The sequence below is a fragment of the Arvicanthis niloticus genome, chromosome 21 (genome assembly GCF_011762505.2).
Source record: "Arvicanthis niloticus isolate mArvNil1 chromosome 21, mArvNil1.pat.X, whole genome shotgun sequence".
NCBI lineage: Eukaryota > Metazoa > Chordata > Mammalia > Rodentia > Muridae > Arvicanthis > Arvicanthis niloticus.
The window spans coordinates 48,827,561-48,850,886 of NC_047678.1; the positions used below are offsets into that span (position 1 = coordinate 48,827,561).

General features: G+C 38.8%; 1 protein-coding gene across 1 annotated transcript in view; it reads right to left on the bottom strand.

The window, feature by feature from the left end:
* L3mbtl4 (L3MBTL histone methyl-lysine binding protein 4) overlaps window positions 1-23,326 on the bottom strand; it is a 373,346-nt gene that overhangs the window by 347,140 nt on the left and 2,880 nt on the right. Inside the window, exon 2 of the mRNA XM_034483726.2 lies at window positions 4,067-4,124. Within this exon, the coding sequence (XP_034339617.2) occupies window positions 4,067-4,124 (58 nt within the window). The remainder of the gene's footprint in view (window positions 1-4,066; window positions 4,125-23,326) is intronic.

Consider the following 23,326-nt stretch of genomic DNA (forward strand, 5'->3'; position numbering starts at 1 on the left):
TATACAAGCCTATGGGAGCCAATCTCTTCAAACCATCAAACCATGCAAGGAAGCTGTAATCATAGATGTTTCTAGAGGGTGGCTAGTTGTCCCTAAGTAACAGGAAGCAAATTAAGTAACTGAGGTCCTGAAGTATGGTCACCTGTTTTGTCCTCAAAAAATAATATTTGGGGTCCCTTTGCCATCACCCACATATTACAGAAGATTTTAGGGAGCTCCACTTTTGTTACCACATTGCCATGAAAATATGGTCCCTTCTCAGGGTTATTATTCTCATTGATTTAAAGAAAAACTAACAATGGAGTTGGAAGAAAGCTTAATATAAATTTCATTATCCACAGAGCAGCTCTGCTGAGAAGTTATATGGAAAGGAGAAAGAGTAGACACCATGCCTTTTGACTTAGACATGGAGGTCAGTAACTAGGCACATGGCAGACAAGCCGCCCCATGGTAGAAGTGGGAAAAAGGCTTTAGAGATAGAATAAGGAAGCTCAAAGTGCAACAGAGAACATTGCCAAGTTAGGCCAGCATTCAAAAAAATAAAAAGAAATATAACAAAGGAAAAGAGAAGGTTACACTTTTCTGGGTAATTCAGAAACACAGGAGGGCTTAACCCAGCCATATGCTGTGGCCATAAGTAACTGCTATAGATACACCTTTAAAACTAAACAACTTAAAGACAATGAATGGTGCTAAAAATATTAACATATTAAAGATGACCCCCAGATTTTCTTCTGGCAATTTAAAATTTCCAAATTTACATATGACATAATTATCTACAGATATACAAGCCACAGTGTTTTTCCTATAAACCAAATGCATTGAAGATTCCTTTTTAACTTTTGTAGTTATAAGCAGTGTCACAATATTCAAGGTTGACATACATGTAATGTGAATATTTATTTAATTAGGAAAATGAAGAGTTTCTAAGCCAAAGAAAATATTTATCACTTTTGATTATCAGAGAGAACTCTGCTCTTGAGCCCAGAGTCCATCTCCTTTCATATCCTGAGAGGAGTCAGAAGTTTAAAAGTCTTTCAAATTTAGTAAATCAAAAGTATCATCACTACTTTTAAACTTGTACTTCTATTGAAACTTACATGTTCCATATATAAATTTTCAATGACTTGCATCTCCTCTTCAGTGAATAATCTATAAGCTTTGCCTAGCAATGACTGAACTCATGGCGCAGATCTGATGAGTTCATGTATTGAGGGCCTGTTGTTGTTTGTTTGTTTGTTTGTTTGGTTGGTTGGTTGGTTGGGTTTTTATTTCTAGTTTTATTTGTTAATATTTCATGTTACATACAGTTGAATTTGGATGAACATACACCTACATTTTCTTTACAACTTTCTTCATTCACAGCTTTATGTTCATAAAAACCCCCCACTCCCCTAACATACAATCAAACAGTGTTTTTAAAGAAGCATATAAATTAAAGATAGAAAAATCCAGATCCTTCATGTGCACAAAGAGATGGAGTGTTTTTATTCTGGAGATGTCAAACATAAAGGCAGACAGGCCTTAGCTATGTATTAATTGACAAGAATTATTCTTAGACTTTGTGACACACACTTATTGTTAAGTGCATATTAATGAATGTGTGCTGATACAAACCTTCTTTGGGGGACATGGATCTAGGAAAGGTATTTACCTTGCTTAGTTGCCTGGAAGAATTTTAGCAATGAGTATTCAAAAGAACCAAAACAGAAACCTCAGAAAAATGACTGTTTCCAGAAAACTGTCGTTCAGCCTGTCCCTGGGGACACATGTGAACATACACGGCACCATTAGTGTCTTACCAGCAGCTACTTTCCCCAGCCCATTTCAAGCAATATTGCAGTTCTCTAGAGCTTTATCTTAACTCCTACACAGAAGAGAAAGATACTAACCAGAAAGAGTGGGTAGAAAGAGCTCAGCCTTACAACGTGTTGGATACAAGCTTCAAACCATGGACTTACCACCAACTAGTGAAGTTTGTTCTGAATAAGCCAAGTGGTTACTTAAAGCCCCCTTGCCTTTAGCAAACGCTAGCTTAATGTTAGTGCCATAGGTTAGGCACTCAAATTATGCTGTAATAATATCCAAGAAAGCATATATTGGATATAAAATTGCTACAAAGTATTATGTGTTTATATTCAGTACAATTTTCTACACACGTGTACATATCAGTGTGTGTATACACAATTCTGGGTTTTTATTATTATTATTTTCTTTTTTATTACTTTTATGTTTTTACAGTCCTGGCATCACCTACCTCCCAGCCCACCCTTCTACAGTTCCTCATCCCATAGTTTTAAGATACCAGATAAGTGGCCAAGTTTCTACGGATTTTTAAGAATTCTAAAGAAAATATTTGATTTTTTTTTCTACAATCTGTAGGTGGGAAAAATCTCCATTAAGATACTATGATAATATGACAATAGGAACTTTTTCTCATCCACTCAGTCAAACATAGTAAAAGTATACATTGTTTCCCAGAGCCTCCTGATGACCATATTCTCATTATAATCAGCAAGTAATAGCATTGTATATACACAAAACAAAGCTAACCCTTCCTCTAAGCATTTAGGCGTATTCCAGAGGCAATTAATAATGTCGAATTTGGGGCAGAGTAAAGCACAGTGAGAAGCTTTGGAGAATAAAGTGATAAACTACAAAATGAGTCCACAGACAGATCAAAAAGGTAAGCCAACTGTGCATAAAACCTGGAAAAGTATTCGAGAGGAGCAAATCTTTGAGTCTAGACAGAACTTAAGCACTAAAGTGGTTAAAAAAGAAAGAAGAAGAAAGAAAAAGAAAATTAAAAAAATACCTTAACATGAGGAACTGAAAAGATTTAAATTGTTCATCAAAGCCTATTTTTCTTTTTTTCCAGTGGGACTGATACAGCCACAGAATGTAAAAATAAATACTCAATTTACATTAGTGTGAAAATATGGCTCCGGGGAGAAATGACAAGGTAATAAATATCAGCCTATCTCTGAGAATTAAAAAAACAATAAGGTTGAAAATAAGCCTGCTGCTTGGGCCATGCACAGACCAGTATCATTCCTAAAACTTCAGTGTTGTATAACTGAAGTATATTCCAATGGATCCGAACATCACATTACATAATTATCAAAGTACTGCATCCTGATCTGCTTTTTCAGCAAAGAACACAACAGGCCTGGGGTGGCAGCAATAGAAGACTATTCATTTAAAACAACATGCAATATTGGAATGTAATAAAAAAATGCTTTTGAGGTCATGGATTTTCAATATTATATTCCAAAATTAAGCAATAATTAATAAGCAGTCTTTTAGAAATTGAAATATTAAAATTACAAAATGTTTTAGTTGTTTCTATTATTTAAAAATAAGAGAAAACCCTTACTCAACTAAATATTTGTACTATTTTTAGAGTTTTCCAAAGGCATTTTGTCAAATTTATGTGCCTTTCTTCCCACAGAACAGCAAAAATTCTGTTGGATACTTAACTACATTTTATAGAAAATTTAATAGCCACAAAACACAAACTGTATTAGTTGACTTAAATTCAATGTATCTGAAAATCAGGAGAATATCAAAAGTGTCTCAAAAATGTTCCTGGAATATGTAAAGTCTATAATGTCTGCATAAGCATGAGGAGTATTCATTCTGGACTAAATGTGCCATCTCTCCATCATGGTTTCATCAGGAGTGAACAAGCCCAAATATCAGATGATTAAAACAATCTTGGGGTGGGGCAGAGAACAGAAGCAGGAAGATAGAGACAAACTCGATACCACTTTCTATCACAAATGGAGAAATTTTACAAACCAGAAATGCCCTCTTTCATGGCTCCTCAAAAAAGCAAACACACAAAAATAAGAGCTGCAGATTTGTATTCCTTTATAAGTTTTATGTCTACAAACATGAGGGGTTATTGGTAAAGTTGACACCCGAGTCTGTATGACCATGAGTGAACTAGAGGCAACAGCATTCTATCTGGAAGCTAAGAAGTATAAAACAACTGAAGCACCGAACCGTTTTCATGTAAAACCTGCTCCCTGAGAACTGTACTACAGCAGACAGTGATGATTACCTTGGCTTGGAGGTGGTGTGGCACCCTCTCCCAGCCTCTTGTCTTCTTCATTTTGCCCCTGGAACAGAGAGAACGTGGTTTAGATGTTATTCATGTATAATTGCTTGCACTGACCATGTTCCCTCTTGCCATGCTAAAATACCCGGATGAAAGCAACTAAGGAAGGGAGTGTTTATATTTGGCCCATTGAAGTAAGAAGTCATGACGGCAGGATCTTGGGGAAGCAGTTCAAACAGCATCCAGGGTCAAGAATCAGTGATCAAGAATCACTTGTGCTCAGCCAGCTTTGTTATTTCTGTGCCATCCTATAATCAAGGGTATGGAATGGCATTGGGGTCTTCCCTCAAATAACCTGATCAAAATAACCCCTCTAAATGTGTCGCAAAGGCTAGTTTTCTTAATCAGGTTGACGGCATTAGCTATCAGACTACTTCCACACTGGAAACGGGGCTTCACAGGTAGCAAATCTGTGAACATCCATGAAACCAAAGATTAGTCACAGAACCAGTGCCTTCCAGTGGGTGCTGGGAGGTGTGTGTGCCACCATACTTTTTCAGGGGTTAAGTTTATTCATACCGCCTCATTGTTCATTGGATAAATCCAGAGTAAATGCACTTCAACAGCCTTGACTATAAAAGCAGAAAAACCTCCACACCTGGGCTTGAGAGCCACATGCGGGTGGCTGACTGGATGAGGTTAGCCCCACCACTACAAGCTCAGCTCCCATTTCTCCTCAGCTATCTGGGCTAATCTCACTGTACCAGTACTAGATTAAAGTAATGTCAGCTAACTGTAACCACAGTGACTATCCAAACTGGACAAATGGCTTCAAAGACCCCAGGGGGAATGAGGAAAAAAGAAAGAAAACCATACATATTGAATAAAACACATAAAACAGTCCCAAACGTCCTAAGATGTGTCTATGCCTTTCCTTGAAGTCAAAGCATTTATTAAGCACGCTGAGGACAAGTTCCAGGCTAAAGCAGACCCCTCAGCAAACACTGGCACGCTAGTTTTTAATTTATGTACATACTGACTGAAAGAGAGGTGAGGCACATTTTACAATAGGTACCTAGACATACATCTTACTCACATGGTTTTGTGGCCTTTTCCAACGAAAGCTGCCTATCAAAAATATGTGAGAAATTAAAATGGAAGAACTGAATTTCTGCGTTTGAAAATCCTCTAAATAAAAAGGGTGTGGGTGAGCTTCTAATTTACCTGTGGAAATACGGTTATGCACACCTCTTGATTAGTTCCCAAGAACAAATTGTCAAAAGAGGAGATGAAAATTTAGCAGGTGATTTACACGAGATCTTTCCTAATTAGTGACTGATGACAGAAAGCAAGTTTGATGATTCAGTGCTATCAGACTGCAATCATGTCCTCAAAATTTTCCCCCGTAAGTTTGGGCTGTGTCTCAGCAACCTGTAACAGTAACTGACTGTTCCAATTTGCTTGGGGCTGACCTGGACACAGCAATGAGAGGAGCTACATCTGGTAAGGCTGTCCATCTGGGACAAGCAGGAATGGCTGGTCACCCTAGCCACCACAGCCCTTGGACTAAAGCTCAACAAACAGCATACAATCGTGGCACAAGCTTTCAACTCAGTCTCAACAAAGGACCTTGCTCGTTTCTACACTGTGGTCTGGGTGTTTTGTTTTGCTTTTATTTTGTTTTGTTTTGGAATGTGTTTGTGCTGTGAAATACCATTGTGCAATGGTAAATTAAATAACCTGAAATATATACAGACATTTGGTTAAAGTTTATCAGTTTTTTTATTTGTCTATCAAGTGTCTCTTCAGGGTCCCATAGGCAACAGCCTGCAATCCTACAAGGAGATAGTGGAGTCTTTAGAGTGAACAGTCTAAGTGACTCTAGAATGCTGTCCCCTCATCTTCCTCCTCCCCAACCATACCCTTCCCTCAGTCATCCTACCCCCAACCCCTGCTCACCTGCCCTTCCCCTGAGGTAAGAAGCTTAGCTCTGCCCACACAGTACTGTGTCCTGTGACCAGCCTGCAATCAAAGTAGTCAGTCAACTGCAGACTGGAAAGCCGGAAACTTCAAACCAAAATAAATATTTCTGCCTGCTCACATACTTACCTTGGGCATTGTTTCACAGGAACGCTAAGGAACATGTTCGGATGAGCAAATGAAAGTGTTTGATGTGACAACACCAGACTGCCAATTGCTTGTGCAGCCATAAGTGCAGGTTCCTACCTAGGCTTTAGCCTGTTGTGTTTCTAGATGCATTTGTTAAGGGAGTGATGTATGTTGTGTTGAGTTCATGCTCTTCAACATATAAGTGGTATAGTGGTATACTTTCCTCTCCATATATATATATATGATTCAGTGCAAAATAACTGATCTCCCCACATATATATGTATGTATATACATATATGTATATATATACATATATACATATATGTGTGTGTAGATGATTCAGTGCAAAATAACTTTTATATATATATGTATATAATGATATATTTATATTATATATATATATAGTGATATATAATATTCCCACCTGCCTTCTCCCATCTGGCCAACTCATGGCATTTCTAAGCAGTAAACACTTTCATTACTTTAAAGTACAACCTTGCAAATTTTCCACTGTGAAAATACAAAGAAACATGACTGTCTGTGCTTACTATCCTGCCCTTGTCTCCAAAGGCATCCTGCTGTAGTTCTGTTTTCTCTGGCATCTTTATTTGACAGAGGACTTCCCTATAAGGAAGCTTTATACAGCCGCCATTACTCACCTTCCACAGCTGCACAGCATTACAATAAATGTGCGTGTCAGGATTTATCTGGCTCCATATTAATAAATATTTAGGTGGTTAGCCAACCTGTTTTGTCCAAGTTTACAATGTTGCAGTGAAAGCCTACATGTGTGCTTCTCTGCACACCTGTAAGTCCTATGTGCAGAGCGACGGTAGAACGGCACTGCCCATGGAAGTAGACGTGACCCCAGAGTTGCTAAGCACTGCTGGGTTAAGTTCTCCTCAGCTGCTTCTCGCCATGGGCACAAGACTGCTTGTTTCCCAAATCCATGACAGTAGTGTGTGCTATAAGTTGGAGGTTTAGGGCAAGGTGACAAAAGGATGCTTGCTGTAACATCAGCCTCTGTTCCATGAGGAAGAGGTTAGAGAGCACATTGTTGATTGAAAGATTATTTGTATCCCCGTTGCAGTAAAATGCCTTTCTATTCATATTTTTCCCCCTGGAATGACTGACGATTTTTTGATCTTAATAAAACAGGAAAACTAGTCATTTACTAATGGTATAATGTGTATATGTAATATGGGTGTGTGTGTGTGTGTTGTGTGTGTGTGTACGGTGTGTGTGTGTTGTGTGTGTGTACAGTGTGTATGTGTGTACGGTGTGTGTGTGTGTGTGTGTGTATGGTGTGTGTTGTGTATACAGTGTGTGTGTATGGTGTGTGTGTGTATGTATGTATTTGTGTGTTGTGATATATGTGTGTGTGTGTGTGTGTTTTATTTTTCTAGGGTTATCATTTCTTTTCCCATCTTGCTTATGATGTGTTTTGTGAAACAGGGCTTCTCTGTATATCCCTGGCTGTCCTGGAATTTTCTATTATTCTAAGAAATACAATGACCAAGCCTTTTCTTTATGATGTTTAGATTTGATAAAAGGCTAGGAAAATCTCTTTATTCTAAGATGACAAGAAACTACCCCTTTGTGGCTCATCCCTTACATTGAACCATCAGAATCTAACCTGTGCTAGGAAAGAATGTGAGGTGAAGCCATTTTATCCAGGAAGCTACTCACCTGTTCCTACTGAACAGCCTCCTCTCTCCATCAGCCTCAAAGATCTGTGCACTCCAGCCTATTTCTGGCTTTCTCTTCTGTTTGTTTAGTCTGTCTGTCTATTTATGTGCCAGTAGCACACTGTTCTCATTACCGTGAACTTATGGTTTCATATGCTACCTAATTCTTTGCACATAATGAGAGAGTTCTGTTTGTGTACAAACTTTAGAATCAAGATAGTCAAAAGCTCAACTTTTAAATGCTTCTCTTCCTATCTGGGTGATGCCAGGCAGATGACTTCTTTAACCTCTATGGATCTCAGTTTCCTGTCTGTCTTCCAGAAAGTCCTATCTCCTTAATGGGACTTTTTGAGGATTGCAGTCCTGTGGGTGAACAGCCTTAGCCCAGCATGTGACATATGGCAGCTTTTCAACTAATGGGAGCGATCAGTTATTTTGCCAGATTTCAAACTGCTAATAATGTATCCAGGGACTTTAAAATTAAATTAGTCGGCCTGCTATTGTTTATTGACTAAAGAAACATGTCTCAAATGAACATAATCCCTCATGAAAGACGCATTAGAGAAGAGTAAACAAGAGTCTTACAGCCAAGACAACCTGCCATTTAGCAAGCATCCATTGAGAGATTATTATGTGCCAGTCACTGGTTAGCTAAAGGTAAATAAGCCATAGCATCCTGGCTCTGTCATGGGCTCACTCTAGGGAGACAGGTGTCCTTGGCATCCCAGTCTCCTTGTAACATGCCTTTGACTGTGATGACCATTGGCATGCTCACTGCTGTCCTTCCCGCCTAGCCTGTCCTCCCTGATATACCTGTCTAAATATAGCTACATTGTTCCAATGTAGTTCCTGTCCCACACCAGACAGAGCATCCTCAGCCACCGAACCAACTGTCAGCGAGTCTACATCTCCCCTCAACAAGTTTTCATGCACAGATCCAAAGCAAGACTGCACAGATGTCCAACAATCTCCTGACTCTCCACGATCACCAAATTGAGGTTATCGGTCTGTGATCCAAACCCTTTTCACCTTCAGCTCAAGACTCATAACATAGCTTCCTGCACTGGCACCTCAGCTCAGTTCGGTGAGTCGCCCTGCTAGGCGGTAATGTGACCTGCATCACAAGACAAAAGCCACTCTTTGGGTGGTGCAACATGACAGGACTCAACAGATGGAGTAAGAGATTCTCCTGCCAGCTTAAAGAATATGGATCGCCATGCAGAATGAACCTGCGGAGGAACCATAACCTCAAGAAGCTGAGTGTATCCTGCCTGACATCCAAGGAGAGGGAAACAAGCCTCCCAGCTGACAGGAGCACCCAGTGATGACACTAACCTTCAAAGAGATTGGCCAGGCCCTCACTGATGTCACCCTAGATGGAGAGGTGAACACACTCAAGCTCTGACATTTCAGAAACTATACAACAACAATAAAGGGACATTTTGAGCTGCTGTATTTGAGGCATTTTGATATACAACGATTGAAAGCATATTAGGTCCTACTTATCCCCCTAGATATCAACCAAGCAAGCATTGCCTGAGCTTCCCTCTCCCCTCCCTCATGCCAGGATAAGCTGGGAAATCTTCCCATGCCTAGAGGCACCTTGTACAGGATCCTGGAGTTCATCCTATTGTACTGCAAATCATCTGCTTTTTATTTTCCTCTCCCCAAGGATGAGAGGACTTCTGCGCCTAACAAAGGGAGGCTGTGTCTGACCCATTTTTCATCCCCAAGCACCTGATCCAATTTCATGACCTGGTGTCTAGTCCAATTCAACAAGTACTTGCTGAAGAAAGGCCTGAAGGTAAGGCTCAAGAGCAATTCTCTTCTGCCAGGCAGATGTCACATCCAAAGTCACAATGGATATCTTTGTGCAATTAGTAAAAAGGAGTAAACTAATAAAAGGTACCAGTAAGTCAGGGCCCCTCTCACTTTAGCATACTCAAGAATCACCTAGGAATCATGCCAATGCGGTTGGTTTGGGAAGGGTAGGTCTGAGAATCTGGGCTTCTATGAAGCTCCTTGCAGTTTTACCAACATTCCTGCCCACACTGTGGAATTTCACCTTTCACCAAGGCAATGAGCAGGAGCAGGACAGTGGTAATCCAATCATTGACCAAGAGTCTTCTCTGACTGGGATGAACACCCAAATCAGGCCTAATCTTAGGTGGTAGCTCATTACACATGGTTTAGCTCTCTTCATTCAGTCAATACACAAGAAATCTGCATAATTCAAAGCAGCATAACTCGCTTCTGCAGCAAAACTGCAATGGTAACAAGAGCTGATTACGCTCACGTGACAGCTGCCAGAGTTCTTTGACAATCACCGGATCATTCAAAGTAAAATGAAATCTATAATATGCTATCTGCCACTCAGCCAGCCGGTTAGGAGACTTGGCTCTCACATTTATTTGCTTTTGAAATGTTGTCTAGAAAGAAAAGGAATCCCCCATGAAAGTATTATTACCTCTTACTCTGAACATAAATTACCTAAGTTTCCTGTGCCTTCATGTTCTTTAGATAAACCAAGGTTTTGGATATGTTGGCATACACACATATATATGATATATATGATTTTTTTATTGTCAAAAGCAATTTACATTTATTTTATAAGGCACTCATTCCATTGATTTATTTTGAAAATGAAAAACTATTTAATGCCATATGACAGAGCCAAAATAATGCTGAATTAAAGGCTAAGTAACCTAAGGTCAAACCAAACATAGCAATAAATAGTTATTTAAGCTTGAATGGATGGTTTATATTCTCCAGACCTGGATTTTCTCTTTTTCTAAAATAACAGGATTGAACTAAATGCTCTCCACAGCTCCTGAAGCTTCAAAATTCTTCATCAGTTAATTATTTTATATATATAAAAAATAGTAAGTCCACACGGCTGTGGATGAATGCAGAACACGTTTCAAAAGGGAAAATATATCTATGTGTTCTCCTCACATTTGGGATACTTAGAGAAATCACCAGGAGCTGAGGAAAATACAACCACTGTTATGAGATCCCAGGTTGCAAACGTTGCTTTTAAAAGCTCACAATAAAACTGAATCACTGGGGAAACAAAAACAATGTCCTGAAAGGGAATAAAAAAAAAAAAAAAAAAAAGACAAGTGGTGATAGGTGAAGAAATAAATAAAATCTGCTGCACTTGTACATTTGGTGCATTTCCACTAACAATTTAAGATCTGTCATCCAGGAAGGGAGGATTGTGTGATGGTGAGGTAACTGGTAAGACTGGACATGCTGTTCCCTTTTGTGGCCTTGCTCACATCACATGCTGAGAGGATGAGTTTTAGTGGTCATCTCTACTTAGTCAGTGCCTGTGAATCCCTCTAGGGCTTCCAGTCAAAGACTCTGAGTGGCTCAAATACCTAGAGTACCCTATTTCACTTTCACTGCTGGACAAAGGTCTCTGGAAACCTGGAGGGTTTTTAGAGCCTTGAGGTCCATGCTCCAGCAGCTGACATCTTCCTGAGGGTGACACATACTGGCTGTGAACTACAGGAAATACACATTTCTGACTGATAATTCCAGTAACAGACTACTACTTCCATTTACAGCTTCACACACAGTTTTAGAATTCTTGTGTGCTCTGGTCCCATGTGGAATATGAACTGAAGATAAACAAAATTAACCAAAAAGAGAAATAATGCAAGAATATATGGGAACCTTCTCCAGGGTTCTATTGAAACTTATATGTCATCAAAGAGAGGAAAAGCACTTCTGTTTTGTTCAAATACTTGGTCCTATGGCAACAGTCTCCACAGGCAATCTCTATAGTACTTTCAAAGGCTTATGCAAAAACCAAGAGTGACATTTCCTGTGGTTTATGAACACCTTCTTTCTGAAGTACATCTGTAAATTAATTCCACTGATTATTGAAAAATGGCATCAGTCATATATAAGACCTTAAAATGATAGAGCTAAGAACTACCGGAAAGCAAACAAACAAACAAACAAAAGAAAAGTAGGGAATGTAAATAACTCTGCACTCAGCATTTTCTCAATACCTATTTAATGATTTTATTAATGAGATTTCATTTCACCTTGCTATAACTGAGGTCAACAATGGCTCTTTGTCATTCTAATGCTAAAGCCAGTGGCCACTGTTTCAAATCCAACCTCTTCAGCTCTGCCATGAAAACTAACTGGGAAAACTAACCACCCAGACCTGCTCTAAACATCTCTCATTCACATTATCCACTAACTTTAGACATATGAAAGTAGAAAGAACCTTAAAGTTCTTCTAAGACTCTTGTTTTACAAGGGAAGTACCCCAGCCTGACAAAGAGAATCATGCTTGATCACATGGCAGAAACAAAGACTAAAATCTAAATCCGATTATCTTCAAGCACATACCCATCATTCTACAACCCTGCCAACAGCAACATCTGCTGCAGGCAGACAAGCCATCAAACCCTGCCCTAGCATCCGCCTCTTGCTCATCTTGGTTACTGCCAACCTCATAATGTAGCTCATGAAATCCTTCAACTTTTTCCTCCCTCAAGATGAGAAAATGTCCACATGTTAATATGTAAGTTGTATTCTCTAAGAATACAGTTTGCAGGGCTGAACAAAACAAAACAAACAAACAACAACAAAAACCACTGTCTTAACACAATAAGAAAACACGATAAAGAAACATCTTATTTGCTCCCAGTCTAGGGACTTATCCTCAAAAGAGTGACCATCACCTAGAGCACCAAGATGCCAAGTAAGTTCTTGGTGACCTTACACTAAATATTTTTAGCTACCTTTACTTCAATATCCAATTAAAGATTTAAAAGCCCCATATTTCTGTGTCCCAAAACTTAAAACTCGGTATTTATAGAGGTTTGCTACTTTGGGGAGATTTCAAGGAAACAGAGCAACAAATAATATTTACTCTGGATTACAAATTCTATATATACAACTAGATATTATATACTTTATCCATATATAGTTAATACAAATACTACTTTACAAACACTGCAAAGTCATATTTTGGAGATGATTTAGATTTTAAATACTACATAGTGTTTTGAAGTTCTTGAGTCAAAAACATTAAAATGTACATCAAAGATCAGTAAAATCACTTTGAGAAAAAGAGTTTAATTTTTCTAAGTCAACTATGGGCTAGTCAATTCTCAAGGTGATAAGAGCTAACGAAAGACACTCAAAATGTCACTGGTCTTCATGCCAGATATTGATAAGATGAAGGCTGTGGCAAGGAGTCTCCAAGGAACAGAAAACCTCCCATTTTGCTTCTTCGAAGCAGTGGGTCTGAAGCAGAAACACAAGGTCACCTACATAGTAGAATCATATAAGCAAAGATGGAAGATGTATAATGAAAGATCCACCATGCCAGAGGCCATTGCAGAAAAGATAAACCAGGATGATCTGTTCAGAAGATAGTGTAGAAAGGCTGAAAAGTGCCTTTAATACAAAAATTCTTCCAGTATGATTTTACCTACAGAATGCTGATTGTAACGTGTATAACCACAAAAATAAATGCAAACTTCATATTTATAGTAGGACCCCTGATACATAAATCAAGTGAAGTTCTGAGTAAGATGGTAAGAGTCAGAATAAGAAAAAGGCAGGAGGAACTTGAGTAATTCAAGACTTCAACAGAAAATCCTCAAAAAGTCCAGGAAAAGGGATTTATGACACAGAGATACTAGACACAGCTTCAGCCTTGCTGGCCCCTGGCAAGGGATGTGGTAGGAAGGCTGGCAGAGAGAGTGCTTCCAGAAAATGTCAGGCCGGAAATGGACAATCCCAGCCTTAGGTCAAGGGCACATCAACTACAGTCTCACTCAGCAGCATTCGGTGAAACAGTGGTCTTTAGAGCAGACAGGCTGTGATAAAGAAAACTTTCATTTTGTCTTTCGATGACTCAAGGCAAATGCCAGCCAGGATTGTGACACAGACTCTCTAGTTACCCTGGGAACCTGACCTATTATAAAGGCCTCAATCGGGGAAAAACTATAGGTCAGTGAGCCACAATTTATACTGTTTTTCAACTCCTAGATGAGGAAGGCCCAGTGAGGTAGTTATCAAGAGCAGGGGACGGGGCATTGCTCACAAGCCCAAAGGTACATACATAGGAGGCTCAGCTCAGACTAGAATACATATGAAGGAAAAAGAGTCCTACCTGCCTCTTTTATCTTGAACATATCTCACTAACCAAGAACAACCCTGAACTGTAATATCTCTCAGTATCATCATGATACCCAAGGCACTACTGAGTATACCAATTTCTGAAAGAAACTATATCCTGTAGAGCCAAAGAACTCTGAAATCACAAGGGGAATACATGACACTCACAGCTGCACCTCACAGCAGGGTGATTAACACTAAAGAGTTCTCGAAAGCCCAAAAACAGTGCCAATCTCAGTGTTGTGGGTATTTCCCACATTCCCAGAGCACATGGGAGCCACCCCACAGCTAAAACATTAGCCATATTAGGGGAAGAATTTGAGGAGTCTTTGAAGGCTGAGAGAATTTGAACAAACCACAATCTGCAAAGTTAAGTGCAGCCAACAGAGGCCAGTGGTCTATATACAAAGAAGACCCACTTCTAACAGGCATGACAACTCTGTACTCCTTATCAAGACTGTAGTAGAAATAGTAGCTGGAACAATAAAGCAAGATAAAGAAATTAGAGAGATACAAATAGAAGTCAAACTATCCCAATTTGAAGATGACATAATACTTTACATTAAAGATCCCCCAGATTCTGCCAGAATACTTATAAGACTAGGAAGCAAATTCAGCAATATGTTAGGATGCAGAACAAAGTCATGCTAATCAATAGGTTTTGTTTTCTATAAGCCAACAGCAAACATAATGAGAGAGAATGATGCACATATATTCATTCCTATAGCCTCAAAGGAAATAAAATATCTAAAAATAAACCTACCAAAGGAAGTGAATGACCTCTACAATTAAAACTTTAGACCTCAGGAGAAACAGATAAAGACACTAAAGAGTAGAAAAATATTATACGCTATGGGTTGGTAGAATTAATGATGTGAAAAATGACAATTCTACCAAAATATATTATGTCCAGCCCCTGCATGCTCTTTGGTTTGTGGTTCAATCTCTATGAACCTCGATGGGCTCAAGTTAGCTGACTCTGTAGGTCTTCTTGTGGGTATCCCTGAACCCTCCAGATTACTCAATCCTGCCTGCAGGAAATCTCAATCAAAATCTCATCTGATTTTTCAGAGAAATAGAAGAAACTATCCTAAAGTTTATATGAATTCCCTAGATAGCTAAAACAATCTTAAGCAAAAGGAACAATGCCGGAGAATTATAATTCCACATCTAAAGATATGTTACAGAGCCATAGTAACAAACACAATATGGCACTGGCACAAAACCAGACATGCAAACCAATGGAACAAACCTGATGACCGAAACAGAAACACACCTAACTTCAGACAACTAAAATTGGACAAAAATGCCAAAAACATTAGTTGGAAAAAAATAAGGATCTTCAGCAAACAGTACTGAGAATACTGGATATCCACATGTAGAAGAATGGAATTGGATCTGTATCTATCACCTTGTATAAAAACTAACTTTAAGTGGATCAAAGACCTTAACTTGAAACAAATAGGAGAAAACATAGGCAGGACCCTATAGAATATAGATGTGGGAAAGGGCTGTCTGAATAGAATACCATTTACCCAAGAATTAAGGTCAACCAATGACAAGTAGGACTTCATAAAACTAAAAACCTTCTGCACAGCGAAACAATCAACTGAGTAAAGAGGAATATTGCAAAAAATAATTATTGCCAGCTAGATATATGACATATTGATATCTAGAACTATAAACAACTTTAAAAGAATTACAAAAGCCATTCTATAAATGAGCCTGTGACCTGAACAGAGAATTCTCAAAAGAATAAAATAAATGGCTAAGAAATATCTCAAAAAAAATGTTCATCATCCCTAGCAGCTATGAAAATGCAAGTCAAAACAGACTTCAGGTTTAATTTTACCCCAGTCAAATAGCAAAGATCAGTAAGTGAATCAATAGGAAAAGCAGGAGGGTGTGTAGGAAAAAAAAAAAAAAAAAAACCTATTCACTATTGGTCAGATTGCAGACTGGTGCAGCCATTATGGAAATCAGTAAGGGAAAAATTCTCCAAAAGCTAAAAATAAATCTGCCATGTGGCCCAACTATAGGCCCAAAGTATGACATCATAATCCACAAAACACAATCGATGTTCATTGCTTCTCTATTTACAATAGCTTAGAAATGGTAGTAACCTAAATGTCCTTCAGTCCAACAAATGGATGGTGAAAATTTGGTACATATCCACTACAGAATACTACCCCGCTCTACAGAAAAACAAGTTCATGAACTTTGCAGGTAAGTGAATGAATAAGAATTAATGGAAGAAATAATAATCTATAAACATTTGTCCTTATATCCCAAGATAAGTGTAGTCTTCAACTCTTATCAAGGAGACTGCTCTTTGTACCAGACAGATACTGCAACAGAAAACCAAAACCAATCAAAAGAGCCGAGTCTTACTGGATACTTCTACAAAACACTCTTAAACCTGAGGTTCAAGGAGTATTGCAGAGGAGGGTGTGGATGGATTATAAGAGCAAGAAGATCAGGAAGTTTTCTATGAGATTTGTTTCCCAGTAATATCAGAAGTCACACCCATAAAAATCTCACCAATAGGACTGCACAAACATGAGCTTAATATGAATGACACTAATAGACATGCCTAATGCCTAAGTGGATGGATGTCTTAATTAGTGTTTTACTGCTGTGAACAGACACCAGGACCAAGGCAACTCTTCTAAGGACAACATTTAATTGGGGCTGGCTTACAGGTTCAGAGGTTTAGTCCATTATCATCAAGGTGGGAGCATGGCAACCTCCAGGCAGGCATGGTGCAGGAAGAGCTGAGAATTTTACATCTTCATCTGAAGGCTACAAGGAGGAGACTGGCTTCCAAGTAGCTAAGGTGAGGGTACTAAAGCCCATGTCCACAGTGAAAAACCTACTCCAACAAGACCACACGTCCTAATAGTGCCACTCCCTGGGCCAAGCATATATAAACCATTGCAATGGGGAAAAGCACACAAGGTGTCAGCCCTACACAAAGAACTACAGGTAACTAAGGAATGCCAATAGTGACAGCAACAGTCTTTACAGAGACCTAATCAGTTATCCAATACCAAATGGTCAGTTCCAAAACCATATGTGCAAGTAGTACCATAAAGACTAAACAGATTGTGTGTGTGTGTGTGTGTGTGTGTGTGTGTGTGTGTGTGTGTGTGTGTATTAACAATTAATAAAAATGAGGCCATGAGTTTGAAGGAGAGATATGTGAGAGAATTTTAAAGAGAGAAATTGAAAAGAAGAAATGTTCTAATTATATTATAATCTCAAAAAAGTAAAAATAAAAATAATATAATGCTCCCTACAAAATAGAAGGGGCACCTGACAAAAAATAAATGTGCAGATTGCAACACAAAATACAAAAGGTCAAAGCAATGTAAGTCCTTCAGAAGATAATAGCTCCTTACCTAATTAACTCAAAGACAGTGAAATAGGTAAATGTCAAATGTGGATTTTAAAAGTTCAAAAAAAAATCAGCAAGCAGATTGAGATTTTGAAAAAAAAAGAAATATTGAAAATGAAATCTTAATGAGTCTGATTACAGAATCCCAGTATAAGGTATCATCAACAGAACCAACCAAGGATAACGTGCATCAAGAATGGAGGGTATGGCTGAAGAGGTACTGGACACATGTTATGGGAAAGCAAGTGAGCATGACCTTAAAGTCCAATAACTGACCCAAGCAATCAAAGGCCATATCTAGAAATCCTCAGGATAGAAGAAGCTTAGACATACACAAAGGAAAAACATAATTTATTCAACCAACTTAAAACAGTAATTATCCCAAATCCTGAGAAAGAAACAAACACAGGAACTCAAGAGGCATTTAGAACCTCAAATAGACATGAACAAGGCAGAACACCACTATGACATAATAAAAATGTTGGAAGCACAGAACAGTGGAAAAAATATTAAAAGGAGTAAGAAAAAACCATCAACACAGAGAATCAAACAGCGAGATAACATCATGTTACTCATCAGAAACACAAGACAACATGTAATGATACCTGTCCATCAATGGAAATAAATACCTGCCAAACAAGATTGTTATACCCAACAAAACTGTCTTTTTATTAGATATTGTATTTATTTACAGTACAGATGTCATCCCCTTTCCCCATTTCCCTGCCTAGAACCCCCATCCTAAACCCCTCTTCCTTTATGCTTTTATACCATTTTGATTACATGCATGTAATAAGGTCAGTTCTATGTTGAGGGTCTAAAAATACAATAGATGCAAATAGTCAAGAAACAAGCAATACAATAAACACAAATAGTCAAAGAAAAAGCAAGGCATTAAACCCAGTTACATGAACACTCCCATGATCACTGTTTCTAAAGGCTTATCAGGATGACCAAAGTATCTGAGCCTACTTCCCTGTCCTAATCCAAGGTCATTTTCATGTCTGAAGCCTACATCCTTGTTCCAGTCTAAAATTTAGAATCCTGTCTGAAATTACTTCTATTATGGCCTAATATTTAGATTCCTGCCTGAGATTACTTCTTTGTTGTAAACTATGATTTAGACTCCTACCTGAAATTACTTCCTTGTTCTAGTCTAATATCAGATTACTGCCTGAAGCCTACTTCCTTGTCCTTGGCCAATGTCATATTCCTGTCAAGCAGTCCCTTTCCTTGTCCTTGGCCCATGTCAGATTCTTGCCAAGCAGCCACAAAGGCTCTCCACCTCTCCTTTTTTATTTTATTAACAAGATTGAGCCTGTCTTAGGTTGTTCTGACAAGAATGCCTTCCTTACCCATCATGGAATATGCATTATCAAAGGCAATGCACTTCTGTCTTAAGTTGGTAAGGCTCTGTGCAGCATCTTACCCATCCTTGGCTTGCCAGCCTGTTAATTTAATAACTTTGTCTGAGGGTCCAGACAATTTTCAGGTTTAAGCCATGTACTTTGGCTGCCAACATGTTAATGTTGTTAAAGATAAGTTTTAACACTATGGGCAGGAATAAAAGTATTCCTAGGACAGAAGGGCTACCCTGATCAAGCTATATATGCCATTCCTGAGGTTTGTCCAAAATGGAAATACTGAGCTCAGGCCATAGATAATTTTATTGGCATTATCTGTAGCATCAAAGGTCAACGGAACAGCATTTTTTAAATTCATAATCTCATTATGCAAAGTTAACACACCAAGAGAGGTGTTAGGATTATGTCAAATATCCTACAGGTGTCTAAAAACTTTTTTTTAAAATTATAATGACAATCATTGTGAATTTCAAAAGTAACACTACTCCAATAATATTTGTCATGACACTTGGGATAGATCCTAACTCTTGAACCCTGAACCTCTTTCAGATAATTTGAATGGGTTATAGAACATCATTTGTTGTTCCAGATATCTATATAAATCCTTTTGTATACTCAATACATTAGTAACATTTTTTCTAGATGGTTAACAAAAATAGTTGTCTTAACTCCTTGTGTCAATGCTATTGCAGAAGCAGTGGTGCTAGCAATTAATGGAATTAAAGCTGTTATACCAGCAATAATCAAGCCTGCTACCCTCTTGCTTCTGCTTGAAGCCTAACTCACTTCTTCCTGCACTTTCAAGCTTTTTTCAGAGAATCAAGGGTTTCTGATACTCAGGGCAGTGAGACAAAAGCTGGTTGATAGACCCCCATAACAGACATGCCAGGTTTCAACACACTAATATAATTGGAAATTATAGAGCCAATGGAACTTACAAAAAATGCTATATAAGAGACAAAACCAATTTTAGCTTGACAATTTAAAAAACCTTAAAACATGCACTAACCCTTGTTTGAAATCCAGATCCTGTCCCAACATTATCTCTTGCTATCCTAACATCATAGTGAGCTACAGCTAGCTTTCAGATATGTTCCTGACAATGTCCAGATCCAGTCTTCCAAAGGTAGACTGTTGTTTCCCATATTAGATTGATTTCAAGACCAGTACATGATTGAGTCCTAACAGCTGGGCACCTTTAAGAAGAATACAAGAGACATAGTTTCTCTTTACAATTCTCTATCCCACAAGGTCTAAAAACTTGAGGCAAGGCAGCTTGTCCCATCTGGGATATAATCAAGCAAAGGTGGGTCAGGAACATATGTCCAATACAAATCCCCAGTTACCCTTATCATGGCACTCAGCAAGCTCACAGGTCAGGATCATTCTTTGTCTCCGCAACAGTATGTCTCACCAATCTTTTGAAAGTTCCATGGGCCTCTCCCACAATACCTTGTTCTTGAGGATTATACCCAATCCTGTAATAAATTGATGTCAAAATGTCTCGACTGCTCAACTACAATTGCCAGACCCATTATCTGTTTTTTAATTGAATATTTTATTTATTTACCTTTCAATGTTATCTCCTCTCCCATTCCTCCCCCCCCAAAAAATTTTTTTTACCTCATCCCCCTTTCTCCTATCAGTATGAGGGTGTGCTCCCACCATCCTCCCATTTCCGCCTCCCTGCTCTCGAAATTTCCCAACACTAGGAAATCCAAACTTTCAGGCACCAAGGCCATCCACTTCCACTGATTCCAGGCAAGGCCACCCTCAACTACTCATACAGATGGAGCCCTTTGTGTTCTTGGGCTGGAGATTTTAGAGTGGCTACTCCAGCTTATTTCTTAGGACCATTTGCTTGAAAAATTGTTTTCCAGCATTTTACTCTAAGGTAGAGTCTGTCAGTGTCATTGAGGTGGGTCTCTTGTATGCAACAAAATGCTGGATCCTGTTTACATATCCAGTGTGTTAGACTATGTCTTTTAATTGAGGAATTGAGTCCATTGATGTTAAGAGATATTAAGGAACAGTGATTGTTGCTTCCTGTTATTTTTGTTATTAGAGGTAGAATTATCTTTGTGTGGCTATCTTCTTTTGGGTTTGTTGGAAGAGGATTACTTTCTTGCTCTTCCTAGGGTATAATTTCCCTCCTTGTATTGGAGCTTTCCTGTTATTATCCTTTGTAATGCTGGGTTTGTGGAAAGATATTGTGTAAATTTGGTTTTGTCATGGAATATCTTGGCTTCTCCATCTATGGTAATTGAGAGTTTTGCTGGGTATAGTAGCCTGGGCTGGCATTTGTGTTCTCCTAGGGTCTGTATAACATCTGTCCAGCAACTTCTCACTTTTATAGTCTCTGGTGAGAAGTCTGGTGTAATTCTGATAGGTCTGCCTTTATGTTACTCGGCCTTTTTATCTTACTGCATTTAATATTCTTTCTCTGTTTTGTGCATTTGGTGTTTTGATTATTATGTGACGGGAGGTATTTCTTTTCTGGTCTAGTCTACTTGGTGTTCTATAGGCTTCTTATATGTTTATGGGCATCTCGTTCTTTAAGGAAGTTTTCTTCTATAATTTTATTGAAGATATTTATTGGCCCTTTAAGTTGGGAATCTTCACTTTCATCTATACCTATTATCCTTAGGTTTGGTCTCCTCATTGTGTCCTGGATGTTTTGTGTTAAGAAGTTTTTTCATTTTTCATTTTTTTGACAGTTGTGTCAATATTTTCTATGGTATCTTCTGCACCTGAGATTCTCTCTTCTATCTCTTGTATTCTGTTGGTGAGGCTTATATCTATGACTCCTGATTTCTTTCCTAGGTTTTCTATCTCCAGGGTAGTCTCCCTTTGTGATTTCTTTATTGTTTCTACTTCCACTTTTATGTCCAGGATGGTTTTGTTCAATTCCTTCACCTGTTTGGTTGTGTTCTCTTATAATTCTTCAAGGGATTTTTGTGTTTCCACTTTAAGGGCTTCTACCTGTTTACTCGTGTTCTCAAATTCTTTGAGAGTGTTATTTATGTCCTTCTTAAAGTCCTCTATCATCATTATTAGAAGTGATTTTAAATCTGAATCTTGCTTTCCTAGTTATATGGGGAATTCAGAACTTTCTAGTGTGGGAGAACTAGGTTCTAATGATGCCAAGTACCCTGGGTTGCTGATGTTGATGTTCTTTCGCTTGCCTTTCGCCATCTGGATCTCCTTAGTGCTACCTGCCCTGTCTCTAACTGGAGCCTGTACTTCCTATTATCTTGGTTGTATCAGAACTGTATGGGATGGGTGTTACTACTGGGGTTAGAGCTGGGACCTAAGATCTGCTCAGTGCTCAGGTGCAGACAGGAAGGAACCAGTGCTCTGGGCCAGGAGTGAATTCCTGGGTCCTAGTAGGTCCCTGTTACTCCCTATTTGAGGCGGGTGTTGCTGTCTCCTTACCTAAGATGCTGCCCGGGTTAGAGCTTCTGGGAGGCCCACTTCCTCTGGGTTTTGTGAGATTGGGGGCAGATCTGCTGCCTAGGATCTGCTCAGTGCTCAGGAGCAGACAGGAAGGAACCAGTGCTCCAGGCCATGAGTGAATTCCTGGGTCCTAGTGGGTCCCAGTTACTCCCTGTTTGGGGCTGGTGTTACTATCCCCTTATCTAAGATACAGCTCAGGCTAGAGCTCCTGGGAGGCCTGCTTCCTCTGGGCTCTGTGAGATTGGGGGTAGCGCTGCTGCCCGGGATCTGCTCAGTGCTCAGGCCCAGACCAGAAGGCCAAAACTGTCTTTTTAATTTATAAAGCTATTCATATGTTTGCCACCATATGTTCCCTGCTGACAGACTACATATCCTGTGCCCATCTGACAGCCTCTTCTATCCAGTTTGAGGCTCTAGACTTGTGCCACCAATTCCACCCACCGCCTCGGAGTCTGCCTAAAGACCTGTGTCCTTTACCCATGCACAGGCTTCTTATTCACATGTAGGAATCTGAGCCTCTCACTGCCTGAAAACAAGGGGAAAGTGGTGGGAGGCTAAAAGATGAGTTCAGAAGAAGAAATGTGTGTGAGGTGGTTTTGATCAAAACACATAATATACATATATGAAAATATCTGGTAATAATCCAAAATATTTATGCTAATAGAAGCATATGTGGTATCAAAAAACTAAATTAAACTTTATTGCTATAGAGGTATCAACAAGGTACTATTAAATTTCTATTCTGAATAAATAAGGGTTAATATCAATGCTCCTCTAACTGTTTCATAAATGAAAATGGAAGAAACACTGCCAGACTCATCCTGTTAAGCCAGTATTTCCTACATGCCAGCAGTGGATAAGAATACAACAGAAAGGGAAACACAGATCAGTTTCTTAATGAATATAAACACAAAATTGCTAATGCGATTCTTATAAACAGACCTCAAGATCAAATTAAAATCCACATACCACATACACCATGACAGTTCACTTCATTCTAAGGACCCAACCAACATTACCACATAGATGTACCACACAGACAGCTTAAGGACTGAAATCACATGTTTATCTAAAGCAATGTAGAAAAGACATTTG